General features: G+C 43.4%; 1 protein-coding gene across 1 annotated transcript in view; it reads right to left on the reverse strand.

Annotated features, from left to right (window-relative positions):
• FAT3 (FAT atypical cadherin 3) overlaps positions 1 to 21,792 on the reverse strand; it is a 520,386-nt gene that overhangs the window by 73,148 nt on the left and 425,446 nt on the right. Inside the window, exons 9-12 of the mRNA XM_015569255.1 lie at positions 15,957 to 20,030; positions 12,156 to 12,352; positions 10,975 to 11,128; positions 7,759 to 7,992 (exon numbers count right to left, since the gene is read on the reverse strand). Of these exons, the coding sequence (XP_015424741.1) occupies positions 7,759 to 7,992; positions 10,975 to 11,128; positions 12,156 to 12,352; positions 15,957 to 20,030 (4,659 nt within the window). The remainder of the gene's footprint in view (positions 1 to 7,758; positions 7,993 to 10,974; positions 11,129 to 12,155; positions 12,353 to 15,956; positions 20,031 to 21,792) is intronic.

Genomic DNA, 21,792 nt, shown 5'->3' on the forward strand with positions numbered 1-21,792 from the left:
ATATGTATATTTTTATTGATTGCAGACAGAGGAAACAAGAAGGAGGAAGAGATAGAAACATCAATGATGAGAGAGAATCATTGATCAGCTGCCTCCTGCATGTCCCCTACTGAGGATTGAGCCTGCAACTCAGGAATGTGCCCTGGACTGGAATTGAACCTGGGACCCTTCAGTCTGCAGGCTGACTCTCTATTCACTGAGCCAAACCGGCTAGGGCAGTTTAGTTCTTTTTCTGGAATTTTGTTCTGTTCTTTCATGTGGGCCATGTTTCCTCATCTCCTGATTTTGACTGACTCTGTGTGTTTGTTTCTATGTATTAGGGTGGAGCTTCTATGTCTCCCAGTCCTGGTAGAGTGGCCTTATGTAGTAGGTCCCCTACAGGGCCCAGTGGCACAGCCACCCCATTCACCCAAGCTGGGCTCTCTAGGTGTGCCCCCCCTCCCCCTTGTGGACTATGTGCCCTCTTCTTGATGGCTATTGGCAATCAATGGGAGAGATTTATCCCTAGGTGGATCAACTTCAAGGACTGGCTGAGACCACTGTGGAGGATCTGCTGTTCAGAGGGACACCCCATGAATCAGGACTTGTTTCATGGGCTTCTGGTACCCTGATGAGTCTGCCCCTTGAGTGTGTTGCTCATGGAGATAGTTGGGTGGTGGTTAGGTGTAGTCTGAAGCTGTATATCTGGTAGGCTGGCTCTGGGGCTTTCAATCTGACAATGGATTCTGTACCAAACTCTACCCTTTGATGTGTATGTCTCCACCTTGCCTTAGGACAAATTATGTTAATAAGAAGCAAGGGGTCCTGAGACAAGTTCCTTTAGCTGAGTCAGCGGTTCTCAGCCTGTGGGTCGCCAACTTGTGGGTCGCGACCCCTTTGGGGGTCAAACGACCCTTTCACAGGGGTCGCCTAAGACCATCGGAAAACACATATATAATTACATATTGTTTTTGTGATTAATCCAAATTGTGTTAATAAAAAGCAAGGGGTCCTGAGACAAGGATAACTTAGTTTCTGTAGCTAAGTCTTCTCTGACTCCCTATAATGCTTTCCAAAATTATGTTTTGTCTCTGGACTCTTATTTAGTTTATGCACAGCACCTTCTCCAGATTGCTGAACCCTTCTAGATGCCAGATCAAGACTACAGGCACTGTTCCCTCCTTATTCCTCAGCCTCTCTCCTTTTCATCTTCTGAGTATCAGCTTCTCCTTTCTGCTTCTCTCTTTTTCATTTCTAAGGTCAAGTGTTCTCTCTGTGTTGCTGAGGCCAACATAGTCGCAATGTCACTCTCTCCTGCATTTTTGGGACCTGCTGAGGCAGTTGTCCCTTCCTGCTTCCTGGCTAAAACGAGTGCTCACCAGATATTCCCTGGCTGCCCCTACCTTCCCTACCTCACTCAGACTAGGTCTGGACAATGGACAGTGATAAGGTGACGTGGGCTTCTCCCCCAGCTAAAGCTGCTAAGAGCTGGTGTGTCTCCTTCTTCCCTCTCTTCTCCTGCAATGGTGACCTTGGGAACCAAAGGTCAAGAATGTGGTGTTGACAAGATAGAGATCAGATCTCCATGTCACCTGTACTTCACAGGGGAAAGAACTGAACTTTTGCTGGGCTAAACCACTGAGACTTTAAGAAAAATTACCCCAGTGTAGCCAAGCCAACTTGGCTGATACAGTCCTCATTTGCTCTCTCTCTCTCCCCATCCCCTTTCTTCCTCTCACTACTGGATTTTCCCCTTGTTCTTGCCCTTCCAAATTCAAGCCCCAACCTTTAATACCCAACTTATATGCTAATGACACTTTGTAGACCCTTCCTAAGTTGCCCCAGTTGAAAATTCATTGCTCACATATCAATGTTCCCAAAGGAACCTGTACTAACATTTTATATGTGCTGATTAATCCTTAGAAAATTCCTACTTTTGCCAATGCAACTCTATTATAACATTTATTACCTTATTCCTTGAATGTTCATTTGTACTATGACTGTAAACCCCTTGGATGCAAGACCTCCCCACTTTGTCATAAGTTGCAAACTTATCCTAACATTTTTTTCTGAAGGACTGTATTCTTAATTCCCTATTACCTCCAATTTTTCCTCTTTCTCTCTACACCAAGTCCTACTTCAGGCCACTTATTCTGTTTCTGTTCATACAGCACCTTCAGCTGTGCCCATGCTTGACATCTTGCCTAGCTTATCTTCCCAAAACTTAGAGAGTTCACATCTAAAATATCTCATTGCACTTTTAAAAAATTTTTTCAATAACAGTTGAAATCCAATATTATATTAGTTTCAGATGTATATCCTAATGATTAAACATTATATACCTTACTAAGTGATTATCCTTATAAATTTCATACCCATCTGACATGATACATAGTTATTAGACTATTATTGACTATATTCCCTATACTTTCCCTATACTGTATTTACATCCCCATAACTCAGAGACACAAAGAACATTCTGCTTCTTCCTTTTAAATTCTAAAGCCACCACTCTAATTTTGGCCCTTGTGGTCTTCCTTAACCCTCTCCTACAAGCTTTCCTTACCAGCATTTTAGAGGCTTCTATCGGATTCACATTTCCAAAACCTAGAGCTGGTGATGTCTTTTCTTTCATTAAATATTTTTAATTGATTTTTATAAAAAGAAGAAGGGAGAGGGAGAGAGAGAAACATCAATGTGACAATGATACATCAGTTGGCTGCCTCCTGCATGCATCCCCAATGGGGATCGAGCCTATAACCTGGGCATGTGCCCTCACTGGAAATTGAACCAGCAACCTTTCAATGCACAGGATGATGCCCAACCAACTGAGCCACATGGGCCAGAGTGATTTCTTTTCAACCTTGTTTTAAGTACATGATTCCCTTCATGAACCACCATCCTCAGTCCCCAGACTTTTTTCTCACCTCATTTACCTCTTTCATCCTGCACAACATGATACTCTCCATTTAGTTGGGTCCACCATTCTCAGCTTTACGACTTTATCTTCCTGAATGCCTTCCTATTGAAACCCTGGGAGCTCTGCCTTTTAGTAATGTATGTGTGTTCTTGACTCATGCCTTTCTTTACTGCGTATGACCTGAGGCCTGTCACTGCCTTTTCCTCATCTGTGCAAATCTTGCAGCTCCTTCTGTAGCACCTACTACCTAGTTACTCATTAAATATCTGTTAAATTGAATGGAAAATAGCTGTAATGTGTGTTATGAGCCTCCAAGTTCCTCTGAAGCCCCTGAAAGTAGTTCTGTGCCTTGAAAAAAACATTTTACGGGAAAGGAGTCAGTTGCTCATTGGGACATTTCTTTGCTTTATGTCTCTCATCCATAAGAGAGAACTATGTCTTACTGCATTTCAAATATCTGGAAATTGGACTCGCAATAAAACATCGTCTATAGCAAATATTTCAGCCAAGTTTACATTTTATTTTCATGTCATTTTGCCAAAAATGGTCATAGATTTTAGCTCTGAACTTTATCGTTTTATATTCCACTAGAGGCTTGGTGAGCGAATTCAAAATCGTGCATGGGTGGGGTCCCTCTGGGTGGTCTGTGGGGATTGGGCCGAAATCCACAGTCCAATGCCGCCTGCAGCTCCTACCTGCCACTCCTGCTCATCCTGGCCCCACTGTGCCTGCTGTGGGCTCACACCCAATCAATCCCTGTCAGAGAGGCTCGTGTGGCCAAAGCAGTGCTCACCAGCCGTGAGCCTTGTGTCTGGCGCCCTCCCGAGGGGAGTGGCCTGCAGGATCAGGCTGAAACCAGCTATCCGACATCCCTCAAGGGGTCCTGGATTGTGAAAGGGTGCAGGCCAGGGTGAGGGACCCCACCAGTGCATGATTGGGCCAGGGAGGGACCGTGTGAGGGCTCCAGGGTGTGTCTGGCCCATCTCGCTCAGTCCTAATCAGCTGGACTCCAGCAGCAAGCTAACCTACCAGTCAGAGCATCTTCCCCCTGGTGGTCAATGCACATCATAGCGACTGGTTGATCAGTCGACTGTCTTCCCCCGGTGGTCAGTGCATGTCATAGTGAGCATTTGAGCAGCCTTAGCATATCATTAGCATATTATGTTTTGATTGAATGGTCAACTGGTCATCAGACGACTGGGCACTTAGCATATTAGGCTTTTATTATATAGGATTTGCTAGAGTAAAAAAACTCTCAAAAATTGGAACCTGGTAGACTAAATTGTAAGATATTAATCCAAAGAGCAAACGTCTCCTAATCTTTACTGAAAAGATTGAGTTTTATAATTGCTAGGTTGTATCATGCCATCAGTTCATGGGGTTGAATATATTTCCATTTTATGGGAAAACTAAGAATTTAATGCTAAAATTTAGACAATGCCATGCTATTTCTTAGAACTCCTAAAATGAGTACTGAAATTATTTTGTCCGCCTCTGGTTTTATTTTATTCTTGACCTAGGCAGTTACTTTCAGAGAAAGGAATATGCTTAACAAAAGAAGTTTCATGAACCAAACAGCCCTGTCATTTATACCAGTGCAGCCAATGTTCTTCATGAGAATCAAAACCAATTGAACAGCCTGGATGGACTCAAGCATGATGCCGAATGGGAAAAAAAAGGCAATCTCAAAAGGTCACAAACTCTATGATTCCATTTAAATACAATTTTTGAAATAACAAAATCATGGATATGGAGACTAGCGATTGCCAGGGGCTAGAGCAGCGGTTCTCAACCTGTGAATCACAACCCCTTTGGGGGTCAAACGACCCTTTCACAGGGGTCGTCTAAGACCATTGGAAAACATATATATAATTACATGTTGCTTTTGTGATTAATCACTATGTTTTAATATGTTCAATTTGTAACAATGAAAATACATCCTGCATATCAGATATTGACATTACGATTCATAACAGTAGCAAAATTGCAGTTATGAAGTAGCAACGAAAATAATTTTATGGTTGGGGGTCACCACAACATGAGGAACTGTATTAAAGGGTCGCGGCATTAGGAAGGTTGAGAACCACTGGGCTAGAGTCTAGGAAGAAAATGCAGGGAGGAGGTGGATGTGGCTATGAGGGGTTAATTTGTTCTTCTCCAGATAGCTTACTTCTTTTATTTTTTAAAAGCTTAATAAGTTCTACAAAAAAAAAACCTAAAAAAATAAATGAGCCACAATCTGGTATCCTAAGCTAGAGCCCTGTGGTGGATGAATGTGGTGCTCGTTACACAAAGCTGCACAGGTGACAAAGTTACATAGAAACACACATGCACACCACACACACACACACACACACACACACCTGACTATTTACTGCAGTTATGCAGGATGTTATCATTAGGGGAAAGTGCAGTACATTTTTTTTTTTACAATTTCCTAGGAACCTATAATTATTGCAAAATGAAAAGTTTTTTATAAACCAGATATTTCCTTGCCACTTTAGAGAATAGGCCCCTGAGATCAGCAATAACACAAGCAGGTGAAGTGGGTGGGAGCAGGGAGGCTGAGAACTGCTGGATGTGAAGGAGGCAGCTTTGATTTGGCTCCTCCCGCTGTGGGGCTGTGCACCTGGAATTACTGAGGCTTCTGAGTGCCGTTGCTGTTTTTATAAAATGCCAGAAACTAAAGTTTTCATGTAAAAATTTCCTGACTTTTATTAATAACTAATTCAAACTTTTTCTGAACACTGTATACAAGCCATACTAAATATATGCGAGGGCTGGATTCAGCTTAATGATTCCTGTGCAAAATTAGCTTCAGGCCAGAGGTGCAGTTTGAGATGAATTGCCCACTTCACAACCTGATAGCCGCCTCTGTGGTTCCTTACGAAAACGAAGAAATGGATTGTTCCCAACCAAGTACGAGTTCTTCTCTGGCCATTGCTGAAAATGGCATAAGCCACCAGTGAAATTCTGGAGGCTGTCGGTTTGATTACAGCTCAGAATATGCTCCTGCTACTGGCTTCTGACCCAGGCCTTCACACCGGCTTTCTCAGCATGGGGCCCGGGACAGAGCAGGTGCTCAGTTTGTGTTTTTTGGAAGAGTTAATTTGTTCTCCAGATAGCTTAGTTCTTTTATTTTTAAAAGCTTAATAAGTTCTATAAAAACTAAAAAGTGAGCCACGATCTGGTATCCTAAGCTAGACTTTTCCAGAGGCTGATACCATGGCCCGGTGAATGCCATTGATATACAGGTGTCGGCAGCACTCACAACTTCTGCGTCTATTTGACATTTAGTGCAGATGAGCAGAGGGAGTGTTGATAAGGTCATTATTCTGGTTTTGGTCCTTTAAAGGCTTTATCATCTCTGCCCTGCTTAAGGCCCAGAGTCTAACCATCCTTTCTTCTCCAATTCTCAACAAGCACAGCCAACTCAGCAGAAGTAAAAAGGGACGGGCCAATCACGTATTCTTCACTACACCACCTGGAGAGTCAGTAACATCGCCCCACCCTTCCCTCTGAAACATCACCTGCACTAATCAGGCTCCTTCTGTCTCAGTTTCTAGCAAATAGAGCATGGCACCCCCAATTCCTTCAGGAAGAAAATGAATAGGAAAATCCCAGTTTCCTACAATTGGAATTTTAATTCAATTTCATTTTAATTAAAATGCATTAAACCTTAAAATTTCACCTATGGCGCAATTACACATTGTCAAAGTCAAATCGAAATAATGAAAAGATTCATTTGCATCATTTCTGTCCTCTTTCCCCCCAGAAGTCTGCTAAAGATAGTACAGAGAATGCTTCCTAATCTTCCTTTAAAAATGAGCATTTGTAGGTATTGCATAATTATAAGTCAATAAGAGTCTTTTCCTATTTATCATTTTTATCAAGCTTTATAATATGCGGATTTTAAAGGGTTGGTTCCCAGCCTAGATAATTATGCTGATGAGGTAAGAGCATTAATTTAAAGTGTAGCCACTAATTTCTCTAAGGGGACATATGCAAAGACCCTGGACTTTACATTTGTTTTCAACTAATTATTCTGTATTTACTTTTCCATTAGTCCAGTAATTTTTCTTTCAATTCAGAATTAAGCAATAAGACACTGAATTACATAAAGGCCTGTTTAGCATAGCAGACACACCCCATCATTCCCTAGTCCTCTGATTTACAGCTATTAAAATGCTAACCAAGAGGCTGTCTACATGCCCTTTAGTATTTATATTCCATCATGCAGTCACCTCAGTAACCTATTCATTCTCAGAAGGATTACCTGGCAATTAACTCCGGTCTTGTCTAACTCACCATCTCATTATGTAAAGTGGTTTTGAACACAAACTTTATTAGCAACTTTCATTCTCATTTCTTCTTATTTTATCCACTGTCAGCCTGCCTAGAAATGTCAGTTTATATGTGACCAAAATGCTCTGGAAAACGGCAGTTTAAAACCGTCCGCACCGGACAGGCAGCGCATTTCGTAATTGGTCTTTGCACTGTGGGGCACTAGCATAAATTGAGATTGTCATGTTTCAGCTGAAGCATGTGATGCAATTTTTTACTGAAATGGACATGAATTCCCCCTGCCACACAATACAGCATTTTAACTACGTCCAGGAGGAACGAGCAAGTAAGGAAGCTGTTATTTTTATTCTAAAGATTAAAAGAAAAAAAACACAAATTCAAAATTCTTTGTTGCAAGTAAAGGAACTCATGGTATCAGAAGAGCTGAAATGTGGTTCAGTGTACACGTTCTTGGTAAGGAACCAGGGTGGGCTGATGAGACGATTGGAAAGACAGCACCTGAAAATGTGTTGAATCCTGGACAGGGAGACATCCCACTGGTGCAACTGACTTACCAACGTCAGGATCCACAGCTTGAACTCTGGTCAACAGAGCCTTGTTAGCCGTGTTCTCATAGACACAGGCGTGGTAGTGGGCAGAAGAGAACACAGGGGGGTTATCGTTCACGTCTTCCAGGATCAAGTGGATGTCAGATTGGCAGAACCTGCCACCCCCATCAGTGGCCCTGGCGATCAGCTTGTACGCAGGGACCCTCTCCCGGTCCAGCGGTGACGAAGTTTTTAACTGGCCTGTGAAAAGAAATAGCCCACCTTTTCAAAAATTGTCTAAGTTCTTTGAAAAGCAGAGGATCAATTCTATAAAGAATTCCAGCATAGGAAAGACCAATGATATTGGGGCTCAAGGGTCTCATAATTTTGAAAAATAGAACAAATATGGTTTAAAGCATCAGAAAAAAAATCCTGTGATTTTGGATGCAACAACAAACCAACGGCAGGACCTTCAAATTAATTAATGCCACTGTGAAATCTCTGGCATTGGGCGTTCCTCCTTTTGGCTACATGGAGAAGCTCCATAGCTCCTTCGACCTCCCCAGCTATGTCTCTGGGTTTCTGCTGTCTCTAGAGAATGGGCCAGGGTCTGAGTTTTCTGATAGTCAACCAGGTCAATAACCTGAAGACCCAGAAGGGGCAGGCAGTCTCTCTGCTTCCTGTTACCCACCATCTTTTTGCCCCATCTTTTAGAGCAGTGGTTCTCAACCTTCTGCCCCTTTAAATATAGTTCCTCATGTAGTGACCCAACCATAAAATTATTTTCGTTGCTACTTCATAACTGTAATGTTGCTACTGTTATGAATCGTAATGTAAATATCTGATATGCAGGATGGTCTTAGGCGACCCCTGTGAAAGGATCATTTGACCACCAAAGGGGTTGCGACCCACAGGTTGAGAACCACTGTTTTAGAGGAAAACAAACAATCCCAACAGATGCTGGTTACAGCACAAAGAGGACTTGAATGAGCCCTACTGTGCCAGGTGAACCCTGCTAGCTGGACTGTGCAAGGGTCCCTGGTTGGTGGGGAGGGTTCCGGTGGAGAAATATTTGAGGAGCTCAGAGAAGCAGCTATTAGCAATCAACATGGAGGTAGGTTATATATTTTAACCACTGGAACAGCTGTACTGGTGCTGGGTGTCAGCCCCCCTGGAGATTTTGTGGTGGTTGTTTAGAATTTAATAGTTAAACATCAAGACCTAAATAAATGCTATTTGGTATAAAGTATGACTCATGAAGTATTATTATACTTAAATAAAATGAGCGGGCGTTGTGTGGACCATGCCAGCCCGACTCATAAAGCAGTTCCTCCCATGGCTTCCTTGCTCTAGCCAGTTCTCAAACATAGGTTAGGTCATTTCCCTCTCCTGCTTCCAAACAGCCAGTTTTTTGGTTGGTCCATTCAAGACCCTCGTGATGTGGCTGAAAGTTATTTTTCCCAGCAAGCACTTTGGTCACAAACCATTCTACAGCCTCTCTCACTAGTGACAGTGCTGTCCATGGCGTTCCTTGGATGGGCCTCACCCTCTGCTCCTGCTGCCCCCTGCAGGGTCCTGTCTGACTTACTAGGATCTTGGCTGCGTTCAAATGTCAGCTCTTCTTTAAAACAGTTTTCGCTTTCCTCTCAGTAGAATATTACGTACTTCTTCCTCTGAGCCCAGATATATCTCCCCTGGGTCACTCATTTCATTCTGTCTATTATTATCATTATTGTTATTATTATTATTACTAGATGCCCGTTGCAGGAAGATTCCTGCAAGAATAGGGCTTCGCTCCCGTCTCTACTGTTCCTACCCCGCCCTTCTCTGCCGTTCCTACCCTGCCCTTCTCTCCCGCCCATCTCTGCTACCTCGGCTCCATTGCTTGGCTTCCTTCTATGGTGTCTTCAGTCTTTGCTCCCAGGTGGTATATGCAAATTAGCCGCCATCTTTGTTGGAGGTTAATTTGCATATCGCTCTGATTCGCCTATGGTGGACGTAGCGAAGGTACAGTCAATTTGCATCTCTATTATTAGATAGGATTAGCTTACTGGTCTGTCTTCCTCACTTGACATGGTTTGTTTTGTTCATCTTGGAGTCTACCACAAATATGCCGTAAGTCCGTTTATGTTGACTAGCTACCCAATAAGCGTTAGCTATTGAATACATAAACACCAGGCACATATGGACAAGTAGTATATTCCTAAGTAGCTCAGTGCTTCCAAGTAGAAAAAGGTTCTGTGGGAGTGAGCAAGGAGGAACCACTACCTCTCGGAGTCTCAATATTTTGTGGTTCAATAGGCCCAAGGCAACTCTGGGAACATGCAAGTTGTTCCATCTTTATACATCATTTACAAATTTGTATGAACCATCCAGTAGATGAACCATCCAGTGCATAACAGTGAAATAATTTACCTCCATAGAAAATGTCTTTTCCATTAGCCCTGGCCTTCAGTGCCGGCATCTGCTGTGGTGTACATAACCTTTCACTTTATACATTTTACCTGACTGTGTAAGCAAATCTGAGGGCTCATAACTTTGGAGGCAGGAATGTTTAATGAAAACCAGACAAGTGTGCTAATAAGCATCGGGAAGGGACCCAAAGGGATTTCAAGAGGGAAAACTCTCCTTACTCTGCATTGCTGTCTGGTTTGCATGGCAACTTGTATTGCTGATGTAATTCTGTTTAAACTCTTTATAGGGCAGATGCTTTAACTCAACGACTATGAGAAACAGGAGAAGCAAGTAGACCTGTCTGATTACTTGATGCTAATAAATGTAAGGAAATCAGAGCAAGTTTATAAGCCAAATAAAGTTTGTGTGCTCCAGAGCACCCATCTTCAGATACCATGCACATTAGGTTTTTTTTTTTTTTTTAAAGAATAGCTTATTGATTTTCAGAAAGTAAGGAAGAGGGAGAAACAGAGAAACATCTATGTGAGAGCACACCATTGCTAAGCTGCCTCCTGCATGCCCCCTACCAGGGATCAAGCCTGAAACCCAAACATGTGCCCTTGACCAGGAATCAAACCTGTAACCTCCTGATGCACAGGATGATGCCCAATACACTGAGCCACACCAACCAGAGCATGTACAATTAGTATTTCTCAGAGCCCAAGATAGCCAGGCATCATATGAAGGCTCTTGTGTATTAGTTAGGCACCGTTGATGAGACCACAGGAGAGTTTAACTTCTCTCCTGGATTAACAATGGCATTTATCCAAAGAATAAATGTCACCTTACCACTTTCTGGATCTAGAAAAAATTCATTGTGTCCAGATCCATAGAGTGAGTATCGTATATCTCCATTGGATCCAATATCGGCATCCTGGGCACTGACCTTCAGAATGATTTTATTTGAGGGGATGTCTTCGGGAAATAATGCTGTATATGAAACCTAGTCAAAGGTAAAGAAAAGTAATTACATCATTAGTATTTCTGGGGCAACTGCCATAGTTAGCATGCATTCAAATAATTTAGATGCATTCACATAATTTAGCTTCAGCTTTTTTTCCCTTATATCATAGAACCAACCATTTTACAATATAGGATGAAACATGGTATGTCTCTTGCCCTGCCTCTCCCATGCTCACTCATTCAACAAATACTAATTGAACACTACTATGTGCTCAGTACTACTTAGATTTTAGGAGTATAGTGTTGAGTAAAACAGATAAAAATCCATGCCCCTGTGCAACCATGATGCAGGTCTCATATGGACCATGGTCCTCTTTCTGTTAAGCAAAAATCCCTGGGACTCTTCAATTCTTTAAAACGCCACTACTAGCATTTGGCATTAGTATGAGAGATTAAGTCTATTTGCATTTTTCTAAGCTACAGAATACCAATATTGTGGTTCTGGGTCCAGATGGTGATTAAAAGAAGAAAGGTAAATGAATAGGGATTTAATTTCAGTAAGAAGAAAACAAAACCTAGTACTGGCACCTTGCACTGACTGTCCTGTTTGTTATGTGATAGAAAAGCTACCTCATGACAACCTTGGGGATCTGGGTTCATTGCTAACATGGCCATCAACCAGCTGTGTAAACTTACAAAAAAAAGTAATTTATTGCTTTTGAGGGATCCATTTCTCTTTTATGAAATCAATGATTTAGAATAGTCCTTTAAAGTCCTTCATGATTCCTCTAAAATTATTTAATTTTAGGACTCATAGTTTTGTTTTTATTTTTGTGGGCAAAATTATGTACCTGATTCATACTACCTCCTCTACTCTTTCCATGTTTATAATATTTCATCCAAGACTCCAACTCCTAGCCTCTTATATCCAATTGGAGCTCACTAACTAAGCAGGTCAGAGCAGAAATTAGCTTGGCCTTAAGCAGAGAAGGGAAATGGGTCTTGATTTAATTTTAGAGAAGCAGAGTAAAAAGGAGCAATCTATCTGCGATAGCCACAAACCTTACCTGATCACACACGGGGCTATTGTCATTCACATCGCTGACAGTCACTTCCACCATGGCCTGTGTGACAAAGAGCCCATCGGTGGCCGTGATATTGAGGAAGTAAGCATCTTGTTCTTCCCTGTCTAGAGGTCTCTTCACATAGACCTTCCACTCACTCTGCACCAGCCCCAGGGCAAACCTTCCTCGGGGATTCCCTCCTGCAGTAAAAAAAAAGAGGTTTTGAAGCTGTGCAGTGACGGCGAGAGGACAGTGTAGGGTCATCTAGGTGCCCCGCAAACTATATCATTTACGATACTGAACCATCTATTCTCACTTCCTTTTGATTCTTGTGCAAGAAATCCTGATATTTATATGCTTGGCTTGTGTGGAAAGTAAAACAGTAACTTTCAAGAGAATAAAATGCACTTAGAGAAGCCGGAGGTGAGCTCTTGTGTAGTTCCCCTTAAGGACAATCAACTTCAAACTGTGAAATCAATCCTTCTCAGGATGATACAACCATCTTTCCACTTTGTCTCAAGAGAGGATGTAATGCTCCGTAGCTCTTGTTACCAAGACAATTTCATTAGCTGTTGATAATCAAGGAAAGGCAGTCAGTACTATTGAAGAATCTTTTTAATTTATGGGGGTGACATTGGTTAATAAAATTATATGGTTTCAGGTGCACAATTCTATAATACATCATCTGTATATTGTATTGTGTGTTCACCACCCCAAGCAAGTCTTCTTCCATCACCATTTATCACCCTACACTTTCTCCTACCTCCCCAACCCCCCTTTCCCTCTAGTAATCACCATACTATTATCTGTGTCTATGGATTAATTTTTTCTTAAGCCCTTCACCTTTTTCACACAGCTCCCCAACCTCCCCCTCCTCTCCTCTCCTCTGACAGCTGTCAGTCTGTTCTTCATATCTATGAGTCTGTTCCTACTTTGTTTGTTAATTTTGTTCATTAGATTCCACATATAAGTGAAATCATATGGTGCTTGTCTTTCTCTGACTGGCTTATTTCACTTAGCACAATACTCTCCAGGTCCATCCATGCTGTCACAGATTTCCTTCTTATTTTCCTTCCTTCCTTCCTTCCTTCCTTCCGCTATTAAGGAATCTTTTAACGAAAGATTTATCATACAGCTGTACTCTCCCTATAAGGACTGGGGTTTGGGGGAGAGAAGTTTGTATGACAGAGGAAGACCCATTAGTATTAAAGGGCCCTAATGAGGGGTCATTGAAGGTGCAGTTCAAAGATAAGCACTACAATTAGATAAAATTTGTCAGAGCAAAGCTGGGGAAAGTGGGAGAGAAGGAGAAGAGGTGAAATGGAACAGCTTTTGATGACACTGAAACACTGACAGTGGTCCCAGCAATACTACTTCCAGCATCACTGAGTTGCATGGGGACCACAGTGGCTTGCAGAAGATGGGAACAGGAGGGAAGAAAATACTTGACCTTCCAATCCCAAAGAGGAAAATAATATCGCTTCAAACAAGGAGGAAGACTGAATGAGACAGCTGGCAAGGAGCCTGGAATTCAGTTAAATCATCACTGTTTCCCTGGGTTAGCCATTTAGCAAGTATTTATCACCTGCTCTGGGCCAGACTCGGCTCCAGGCAGTGGCGCTACAGCAGTGGACAAAACTGACCCAAATTTCTCCTGCTGGAACTCACATTCTAGTGAGGAAGGCTGACAGTAAACAAATAAATAAGGAACTGACTGCATCCTGCTGCTACTTCACTGGAGTGAACTTGCCTTCTTACAATGAATCTTTAAAAGAGCCCAGGGCAGAGCTGCTGGTCCTGTCGAGGGGATGGAGTGGGAAGGGTGGCATTTTGAGAGCCAGACTGCGCGCTGGATTATAAGGCATGGTGGGGGTTGGGCCCAGTCTGGGGTCTCAGCGGTGCGGGGCTAACACAGGATGAATGGACTATACTAGGCAGACAGTGCAGAAAAGGAGGGGTGCACCCTCCTCTAGGGCAGTGGGTTTTTGCTGGGAGTGACTGTGCCTCCTCCCCGACCCCTCAGGGGACACTTGTCTATGTCTGGAGACATTTTTGAATGTCACATCAGGGGTTGTGAGGTACAGCTACTGGAATCTATTGGGTAGAGGCCAGAGACACTGGTAAGCATCCCACAAGGCAGAGAACTGCCACCTATGACAAAGACTTATCTGCCCAGAATGTCAAGTGTCCAGGGTGAGAAATCTGCTCCCGTGAGGCTTGGGGTCCTCCCTGGGAGATCACTTTCCTCCATCACTGGCTAGGATTCAGTTAGTCTGTGGTTGAATATTCAGCATGCACAGATTTAACCTCGCCGATGCTTCCGGTGCAGGCCCACGCTGTTCTTTTGTTAAATAAAATGATTAATGGTCCTTTGTTAATCTGTGGAAGCACAGCCAAGTTATGCTACATCAAGAGCAAAAGTTAAATCTCATTAAAATCAGTTGGTGGTTGGCACTGCTAACAGTAACAGTAGCTTTAAGCTACTCTGTTCTCATTACCTTGGTAAAGTTGATAGGCTGGCCCCTTTACATCTTCCATTCAGAGACAATGTATAAATAATTAAGGCTGAGTAACAGTTCTTCCAAATAGAAGAGTATCCCTTAGAATGCTTAAGAAGCTTTTTATCTGCAACTGAATGCAAATGAAATCAAAGTGATGCTTTACTCACCTATTTCTCTTTACCACTATTGCTCCTGTCTTTATTGCAGAAACATACATTTTAATAAAAAGGAAGTTATCAGCTAAAGCATGAAATGCATAAATAGCTTTAAACAGAAAACATCAAGCAAACAGTTCCATGAAGAGGAGGAGTAGCGTGGAGAAGTGTGGCAGTCGCTAGCACGGACGCATATGCCCTCCCGTGGATCTTATTCTGCAGTGATTAATTAACTTTCCCACCAACGTACTTAAGCAGACTCTGTGTCCTGGGGGCATTCTAATTAATTCATTTTTCACGGTGAATAATGTAGTTTTTCTAAAGGGAAACCACCTGACTACAAGTATTGATGGATTCTTTAAAATCTTTTGGCACTTGGCTTATGTTCTGCCTTTGAATGTCACAACATCAAAATGTTCATTTTAAAACCCGAAAATAGTTTTAGGGGGACTGCTCCCACATCACCAACCCTTTCCTCTTTGTAGTGTAAGGCCAATCACCCCCAGAAAGCTGCCCCTGATCAAGATACCCCTTCTTCACTCTGACATGAAATCTTCAGGCTCTCAGAGCAATGGTGACATACTTTGTGCCCTCTGGGTGACCTCATTTGTCTATCTTGGCTCTCCCATTGAACTGCTACTTACTATTTGGAAAGACAGGAAAGGGATCCAAGAAAAATGAGCTGTCAGGAGAAATATCTTTGGCTTAGAGTTATAACATTATTTTATTTTTTAAGCAGAAGGTCAAACCTAGCTCTCTAATTTGTAAATGTGATCATATATGAGTTTTCATTATCTGAGGAAACAGCTATTTGCTCCCCCATATTTTTAAAATAAGAGCAAAAAAGAGCTGTTATTTTCACTTCTTCAGCTGAGAAGTTTGGCTGGACTCCCCTTGCAATGATAAAAAGTGACTCAAGTCCTGGGTACCGGTCTGGGTAACCAGTCGCAGTCAAACCAATGAACTTCAAATTAAAGCTGAGTGAGGAACAACCAACAACTGTATCAACTCAGCTCTCTTCCTCAGCCCCAGAGCATCAATACTCTTAACCCCTCATCTCGCCTTCTTCTCTCCTACTCTCACTGCCTGGCACCTTCCATCTCTAGAAGGCAGAGTCTGTAGTGAAAACCAAAGGGTGGTAGACTGACCTGTAATGTGGTAGCTCACTTGGCGATTGATGTCAGAAGTGTCTCTGTCCCACGTGCTGAGGACGGCTACCACCTCGCCTGGAGGGTCGCTCTCCTTCACATTCCCTTGGTACACCTCATGGGCAAAGACGGGTGCGTTGTCATTTATATCTGTCACCCTGACAGAGACCAAAGCCATGGCAGAAAGGGAGAAGGCCTCCCCAAGGTCGGACGCCACCACGGAGAAGGTGAATGAGGGGTCTGTCTCGTGGTCCAGGTCCTTCAACGTACTGATCCAACCCGTGTTGCTGTCAATATTGAATGCTTCCATTACCTTTTCGGGCTGGGAATCTGCGTGCAGGGAGTACGTGACCTGCCCATTAGCTCCCCAATCCATATCGATGGCTCTCACCTGGGTGAGTTTGGTGCCGATAGGCATCCCTTCCATGACCATGGTCTCATAGCTTGCTGTCTCAAAGACTGGCCTGTTGTCGTTCAAATCCAACACCTTGATGTCTACGTCTGCAGTAAATACAATATCTACCTTGTCGAGGGGTATTGTGGCTGCTACCTTAAAGTGGAAAGCTGGGCTGACTTCATGGTCCAGGCGTTTGTCCAGCTTGATGGTGCCTGTGTCTTTTTCTATGATGAAGACACCCCCTTTGTTATTTTCTGGACGTTCCCCGTTAACTGTGCTGAATTGGACACTCTGACTGGGCAAAATCCTTAGGGTGTCCACCGTGCTCCCAATGGCTGTATCTTCTGCAATGGTAAAAGAATACTGAGACTGGGTAAATGAAGGCAAGAACGTTTCAGGGGGCAAGACGTGGATGTAGACAGGGATGAGGGAGTGCTTTACTGGAATGCCCCCATCGACTGCTTTGACAAAGAAGGACAGCACTGTGTTTCTCAGCTGGTTAAAACTGCCCTTCGTGACCATCCAACCGTTGTCAGGATCGATTTCCAGCAGGTCGGCCACAGAGACCGAGGCCTCGCTGTACAGGGAATAAGTAATCCTTGAGTTGGCTCCATCATCTGGATCCACGGCCTGCACCTGAGTGACCAAGTGGCCCCGTCCCACATCTGCCCTGACGCTGGCCCTGTATTCCACTGTCATGAACTGGGGAGCATTGTCATTTTCATCCACAACAATCACCCTCACGGTGCAGAAAGTCGTTCTTCCCCCGCCATCAAGGGCCCTCAAAAAAATACTAATGTCGCCTTCCAGAGGGTTTTCCCGGTCGAGCCTTTCTGTTGTAATGACTTGTCCATTGCTGTCTATGAGGAATCGATCTTTGGCAAAGTCATTGATGATGGCATAGCTGATCTGCCCGTACGTCCCTGGGTCCCCATCTGTGGCTCGAACGTGAATCACCTTTGTCCCGGCAGCCGCATTTTCTCTAACCTCAGCTACATAGGTGCTTTGTGAAAAGGTGGGGCTGTACAGGTTAGCCCCCAGCACCCTAATATGCACCTGTGCAGTGCTAGTGAACAACCCGTCAGAGACGGACACATTGAGACTGTACAGAGGCTCCATCCGCTGCTTGCGGTGGTTGGATAGTGTGATGACCCCACTCTTGCTGTCCATCAGAAAGCTTGTCCGATCGTTCCCAGATAAAATGTTATATTCCAACCGGTCGAAGTCAGAGCTGTCCGCATCAGAGGCTTGCACACAGGTCACAAAATGGCCCCGGGGGGCTAATTCACTCACATAGGACTCGTAAATGAGCTGATTAAAAACCGGAGGGTTGTCATTAATGTCTGAGATGTAGATATGAACCAGGACCTCACTGCTCAGCGATGGGAAACCACTATCAGTTGCTCTGACTTTCAAAGTGCAGTGTTGCACTGACTCGTGGTCCAGCATCCTTGCCGTCAGGATTAAGCCACTGGCGCTGTCTATGTGGAAATAATCGGTGCTGTTGTAAGTGTCCTGGACGATCTGGTAATGAACCATTTTATTGTTTTCTGAGTCCACATCAGTGGAAACAACTTGCAAAACAGGTGTCCCAATGAGAGAGGCTTCTGTCAATGTTGTATTGTATGTAGGCTGATCAAAAACAGGGGGGTTGTCATTCACATCATTCACTAGCAAGTCAACGGCGACTTCAGCCCTGGCACCGGTAAGGGCATCGCTGGCTCTTACTGTCAACTTGTAAACAGATGTAACTTCATAATCCAAAGGGCTAACGACTTTCAGGACCCCAGTGTCAAAGTCAATGTTAAATTGTTTATAAAGATCCCCATCAATAATGATATATATGATGCCTTGGCCTTCTGGACTGGTGGCATTGATGCTTAGAATAGGTGTATCCATCCCGATGTCTTCGTTGATGGATGCTGTATAAAAGGGCTTATCAAACACAGGCATTGCTTTGTTGACAATTGTGATGGGAAGTTCTACCAATGTGGACAAAGAAGGGTTTCCACCATCTTTGGCTAGGACAGTGACACCATACTCAATGTTGGACAAGTCAGAGTTGAATGCTTCTTTTAAAATAACATTCCCCAAATTAGGGTTAATTTCAAAGTGGCCATAGTCATCCTGTAGGACATAGGTCACTTCTCCATTTGCACCTTTATCTTTGTCAATGGCTGTCACCCGGTAAATCGGAGTCCCAGGCTCAGCATCAACTTGCACAGCAGCATAGTAAGGGAGGCCAACGAAGACTGGAGAGTTGTCATTTATGTCTTCGATGCTGACTCTGACCACTACTCTGGCCACACGCAAATGGTCCATCTCACGGCTGGCTTCTACCACCAGCTCATATAACTCTTGTTCCTCACGGTCGAAGGGGACTCCGGTGGTCTGGATGACACCTGAGGTAGATTTTATCTTGAACTTGTTTCCTGGGTTTAAGATGCTATATTTTAAGGGCTCATTAAGGCGATTTCCAATGGCATTGACAATAGCAACTTTGGTTATATTAGGGTTGTTCTCTGAGATTGAGGTGGAGTAAAAGCTTTGTGTGAAGTGGAGGCCGCTGTCCATGGCTTCTTTAACCAAGATGGTGACCATGGACGTGCTGTAGAACTTCCCGTCTGAAACTTTAACTATCAGTGCGTAGTGATCTTTGGAGAGGTTGTTGTTTTTTATGGAGAGCATGCCAGTATTTGAGTCCATTAAAAAGTAATCCACGCTGCCTTCCAGTAGGCTGTATGTCAGTTCGGGGGGCACCTCGGAGTCAGGATCTGTGGCACTAACTTTCAGCACCTCCACTCCGACATAGGTAGGTAGGAGCAGGACCGTCTCAAACACAGCCTGGGTGAAAACAGGCGGGTTATCATTCACATCTGTCACCTCTATGCTGACTTCCACGGGACTCTCTGCAGTCAGCTGGGGGCTGCCGCTGTCTCTCACATGCACGTGGAAATGGAAACGGGAGATGGTTTCGTGGTCCAGGGTGGCAATCGTTCGGATGGCCCCCGTACTGGAGTCCACCGTGAAGAACTTCTTGGCCGTGGACTCGACGATCTGATACACAAGCAGAGCATTCCGGTTGCTGTCGGCATCGGTGGCCCGAATTACCAGGGGGCTGTTATCTAGGCTCCTGACAATGCTATTAACTGGGGCAGCCTCACTCAGGCTGCCTGAATATTGAGAAAAGAGAAAAATGGGGGCATTATCATTTTCATCAACAATCTGAATATTGACGGAGACATTGGAAGCCATTCCTGCCATGTTCGTGGCCTGTACGGTGAGTAGGTAAGAGGAAGTTCGCTCATAATCCAGTGCCTTCCGGGTAGTGATGACTCCAGAGTATGGATTTATGGTAAAGATCCCATCTGTGTTTCCATCTTTGACATCATAAATGAGGGTAGATTGACTAATCGCAGAGATCAGAATGACCGAGGTTCCAATATCAACATTTTCATTTACTTCTGCTTGGTAGTCTTTGTGAGCAAACTTGGGGTGAGAATTATCAGACATGGTGACAGAAATGCGCACAATTGCGGTGGCAGACATGGGCGGGGAACCCTGGTCTGTGACTTTGACTGACAGGACAAACTGACCCATAGTCGTCATGTCTGGTTCTTTGGAAACGGTGATGATGCCCAGGACTGGTTCGATCTTAAATGTGTTCCCCGTGTTCCCTAAAACAAGGAAATCAACGGGGAAATGAGTTATAATTGAGTCATTTTTTGATCATTAACTTTTCATCTAAAGGCTACTTTAGATGAAAACATGGCAAGCAAAAAGCAATTTTTCATATTCATTCCATCTCATTCTGAAATAAAACAAGAGACTTCTCTTTTAGGAGTATTCAAAAGCAACTGAAATGAGTTTTCTGGTAAAATTGTGAATTGCAGATCCCTATCTTCTTAATCCAGGTTAACAACAACAACATAGCACTGTGTACTTTAAACCTGGCAAATAAAAGCTTGTGGGGGAGACTTTTCTGTTTAAACTTTCTTATTCTCAGCCTTGTGAGATGAGGACCAGACTGCGCTGGCACAGGCTAATGTCACTAGTGAAAAGGTATTTTCACCTAAACCATATTCTGTGTTCCATGTTATGAGGAAGAGAGCTGTAGAAATTGTTTCAGAACACTACCACACAGTCATTTGGTTTCAGATTATCCTAAGCTTTACTACATGGAATTGGTATCGTTTCATGCTATCAACACCCCACTCGTCTGAAACACTACTTCGGTGAGGGGGTTTTGTTTAGGCAGGGAGAATTCTTTCCAAGACACTGTTGGCTTTGTAAGTTATAAGTATTTTTTCTGACAAACCGATTCTTATTTTTCTACATCCCCAAACACACACATGCACACACAGACATAAAACTAGACAAATAATGATAAGGCAGTTGCTCCAGTCTGTAACCATTCTAGGCGCCAAATTTTTCAGAAGTTTCTGGTGAAGTAGGAAACTGTTGATCATCGGAACCAACATCCAAACCAAAGACTGGAGATGTACCCCTTACAAGGCTGAAAAACGGGTGCCCACTTGGCCACCTCTGAAACAGGAAGGGCTGTGAACCTGGAAACTGTGCGAGGTTAGAGCTCTGTCTCTGAAAAGTGCAGGGGTGTGAGGTTGGGATTGTTGAGGAATATTAAAGAGAAGATAATGGGGAACACACAACTTGAAGAATATAAAGAATGTAGTTCAAAAGTGGTGGATGGTGTGGAGCAACATCCTTCACCGAGTCACTTTTGCTTCTCTCATCAGCCTCCCTAATGCTTCTCAAGGAACACAGCTGCTTGTGTGTCTAGATTCGTTTAAATCCAAAGTTAATGATCTTGGTTATTCAATTATATTGGGGTTATTCCTTCTTTTTGAAGTACTGCAGTATGGCAGACACATGGAGAGTTTAAATGTCATCATTAAAGAAGGCAGTTATATGTGTCCATTGAAATATATAGCAAGCACAACTGTATACATACTTCTTACTTCATTCTTACTTAATAAACTTTTCCATGTCTGAAAATGAAAAAGTCATGTCCCTATAAATCCGTTTCTGTAAGATGTTTGCTTATTTTTAAAGAGGAAGTAAATGGAACAAAGAGGTAAAGAATTTGATTCTAGCCCCCACATGTTGGGATGACTCTTCCTTTGCCACCTAAACATGAGCATCCTGTGATGACCACAAGTTCAATGATCTCCTATGCCAAGCCTGCAAATTTTCGACAAGCAGCACTATGCAACTGAATGGGAGTCTGACCTTTGATTCATAGATCCTCACAAGGAGGCAGCCATCATTTCACTTCAGCACCTCAGAGGAGAAAAATATAGAGGCAGCTGAGCAATAGTCACCTTCCAGCAATGGCACCAGCATGCAACCCTGAAAGATGGATGCAAGAGAGCACACGGTATCCCATGGTGGAGTTTCTAGGTAAGTCCTTTCTCCATC

This window comes from Myotis davidii, unplaced genomic scaffold (assembly GCF_000327345.1).
Source record: "Myotis davidii unplaced genomic scaffold, ASM32734v1 scaffold345, whole genome shotgun sequence".
Taxonomy (NCBI): Eukaryota; Metazoa; Chordata; class Mammalia; order Chiroptera; family Vespertilionidae; genus Myotis; species Myotis davidii.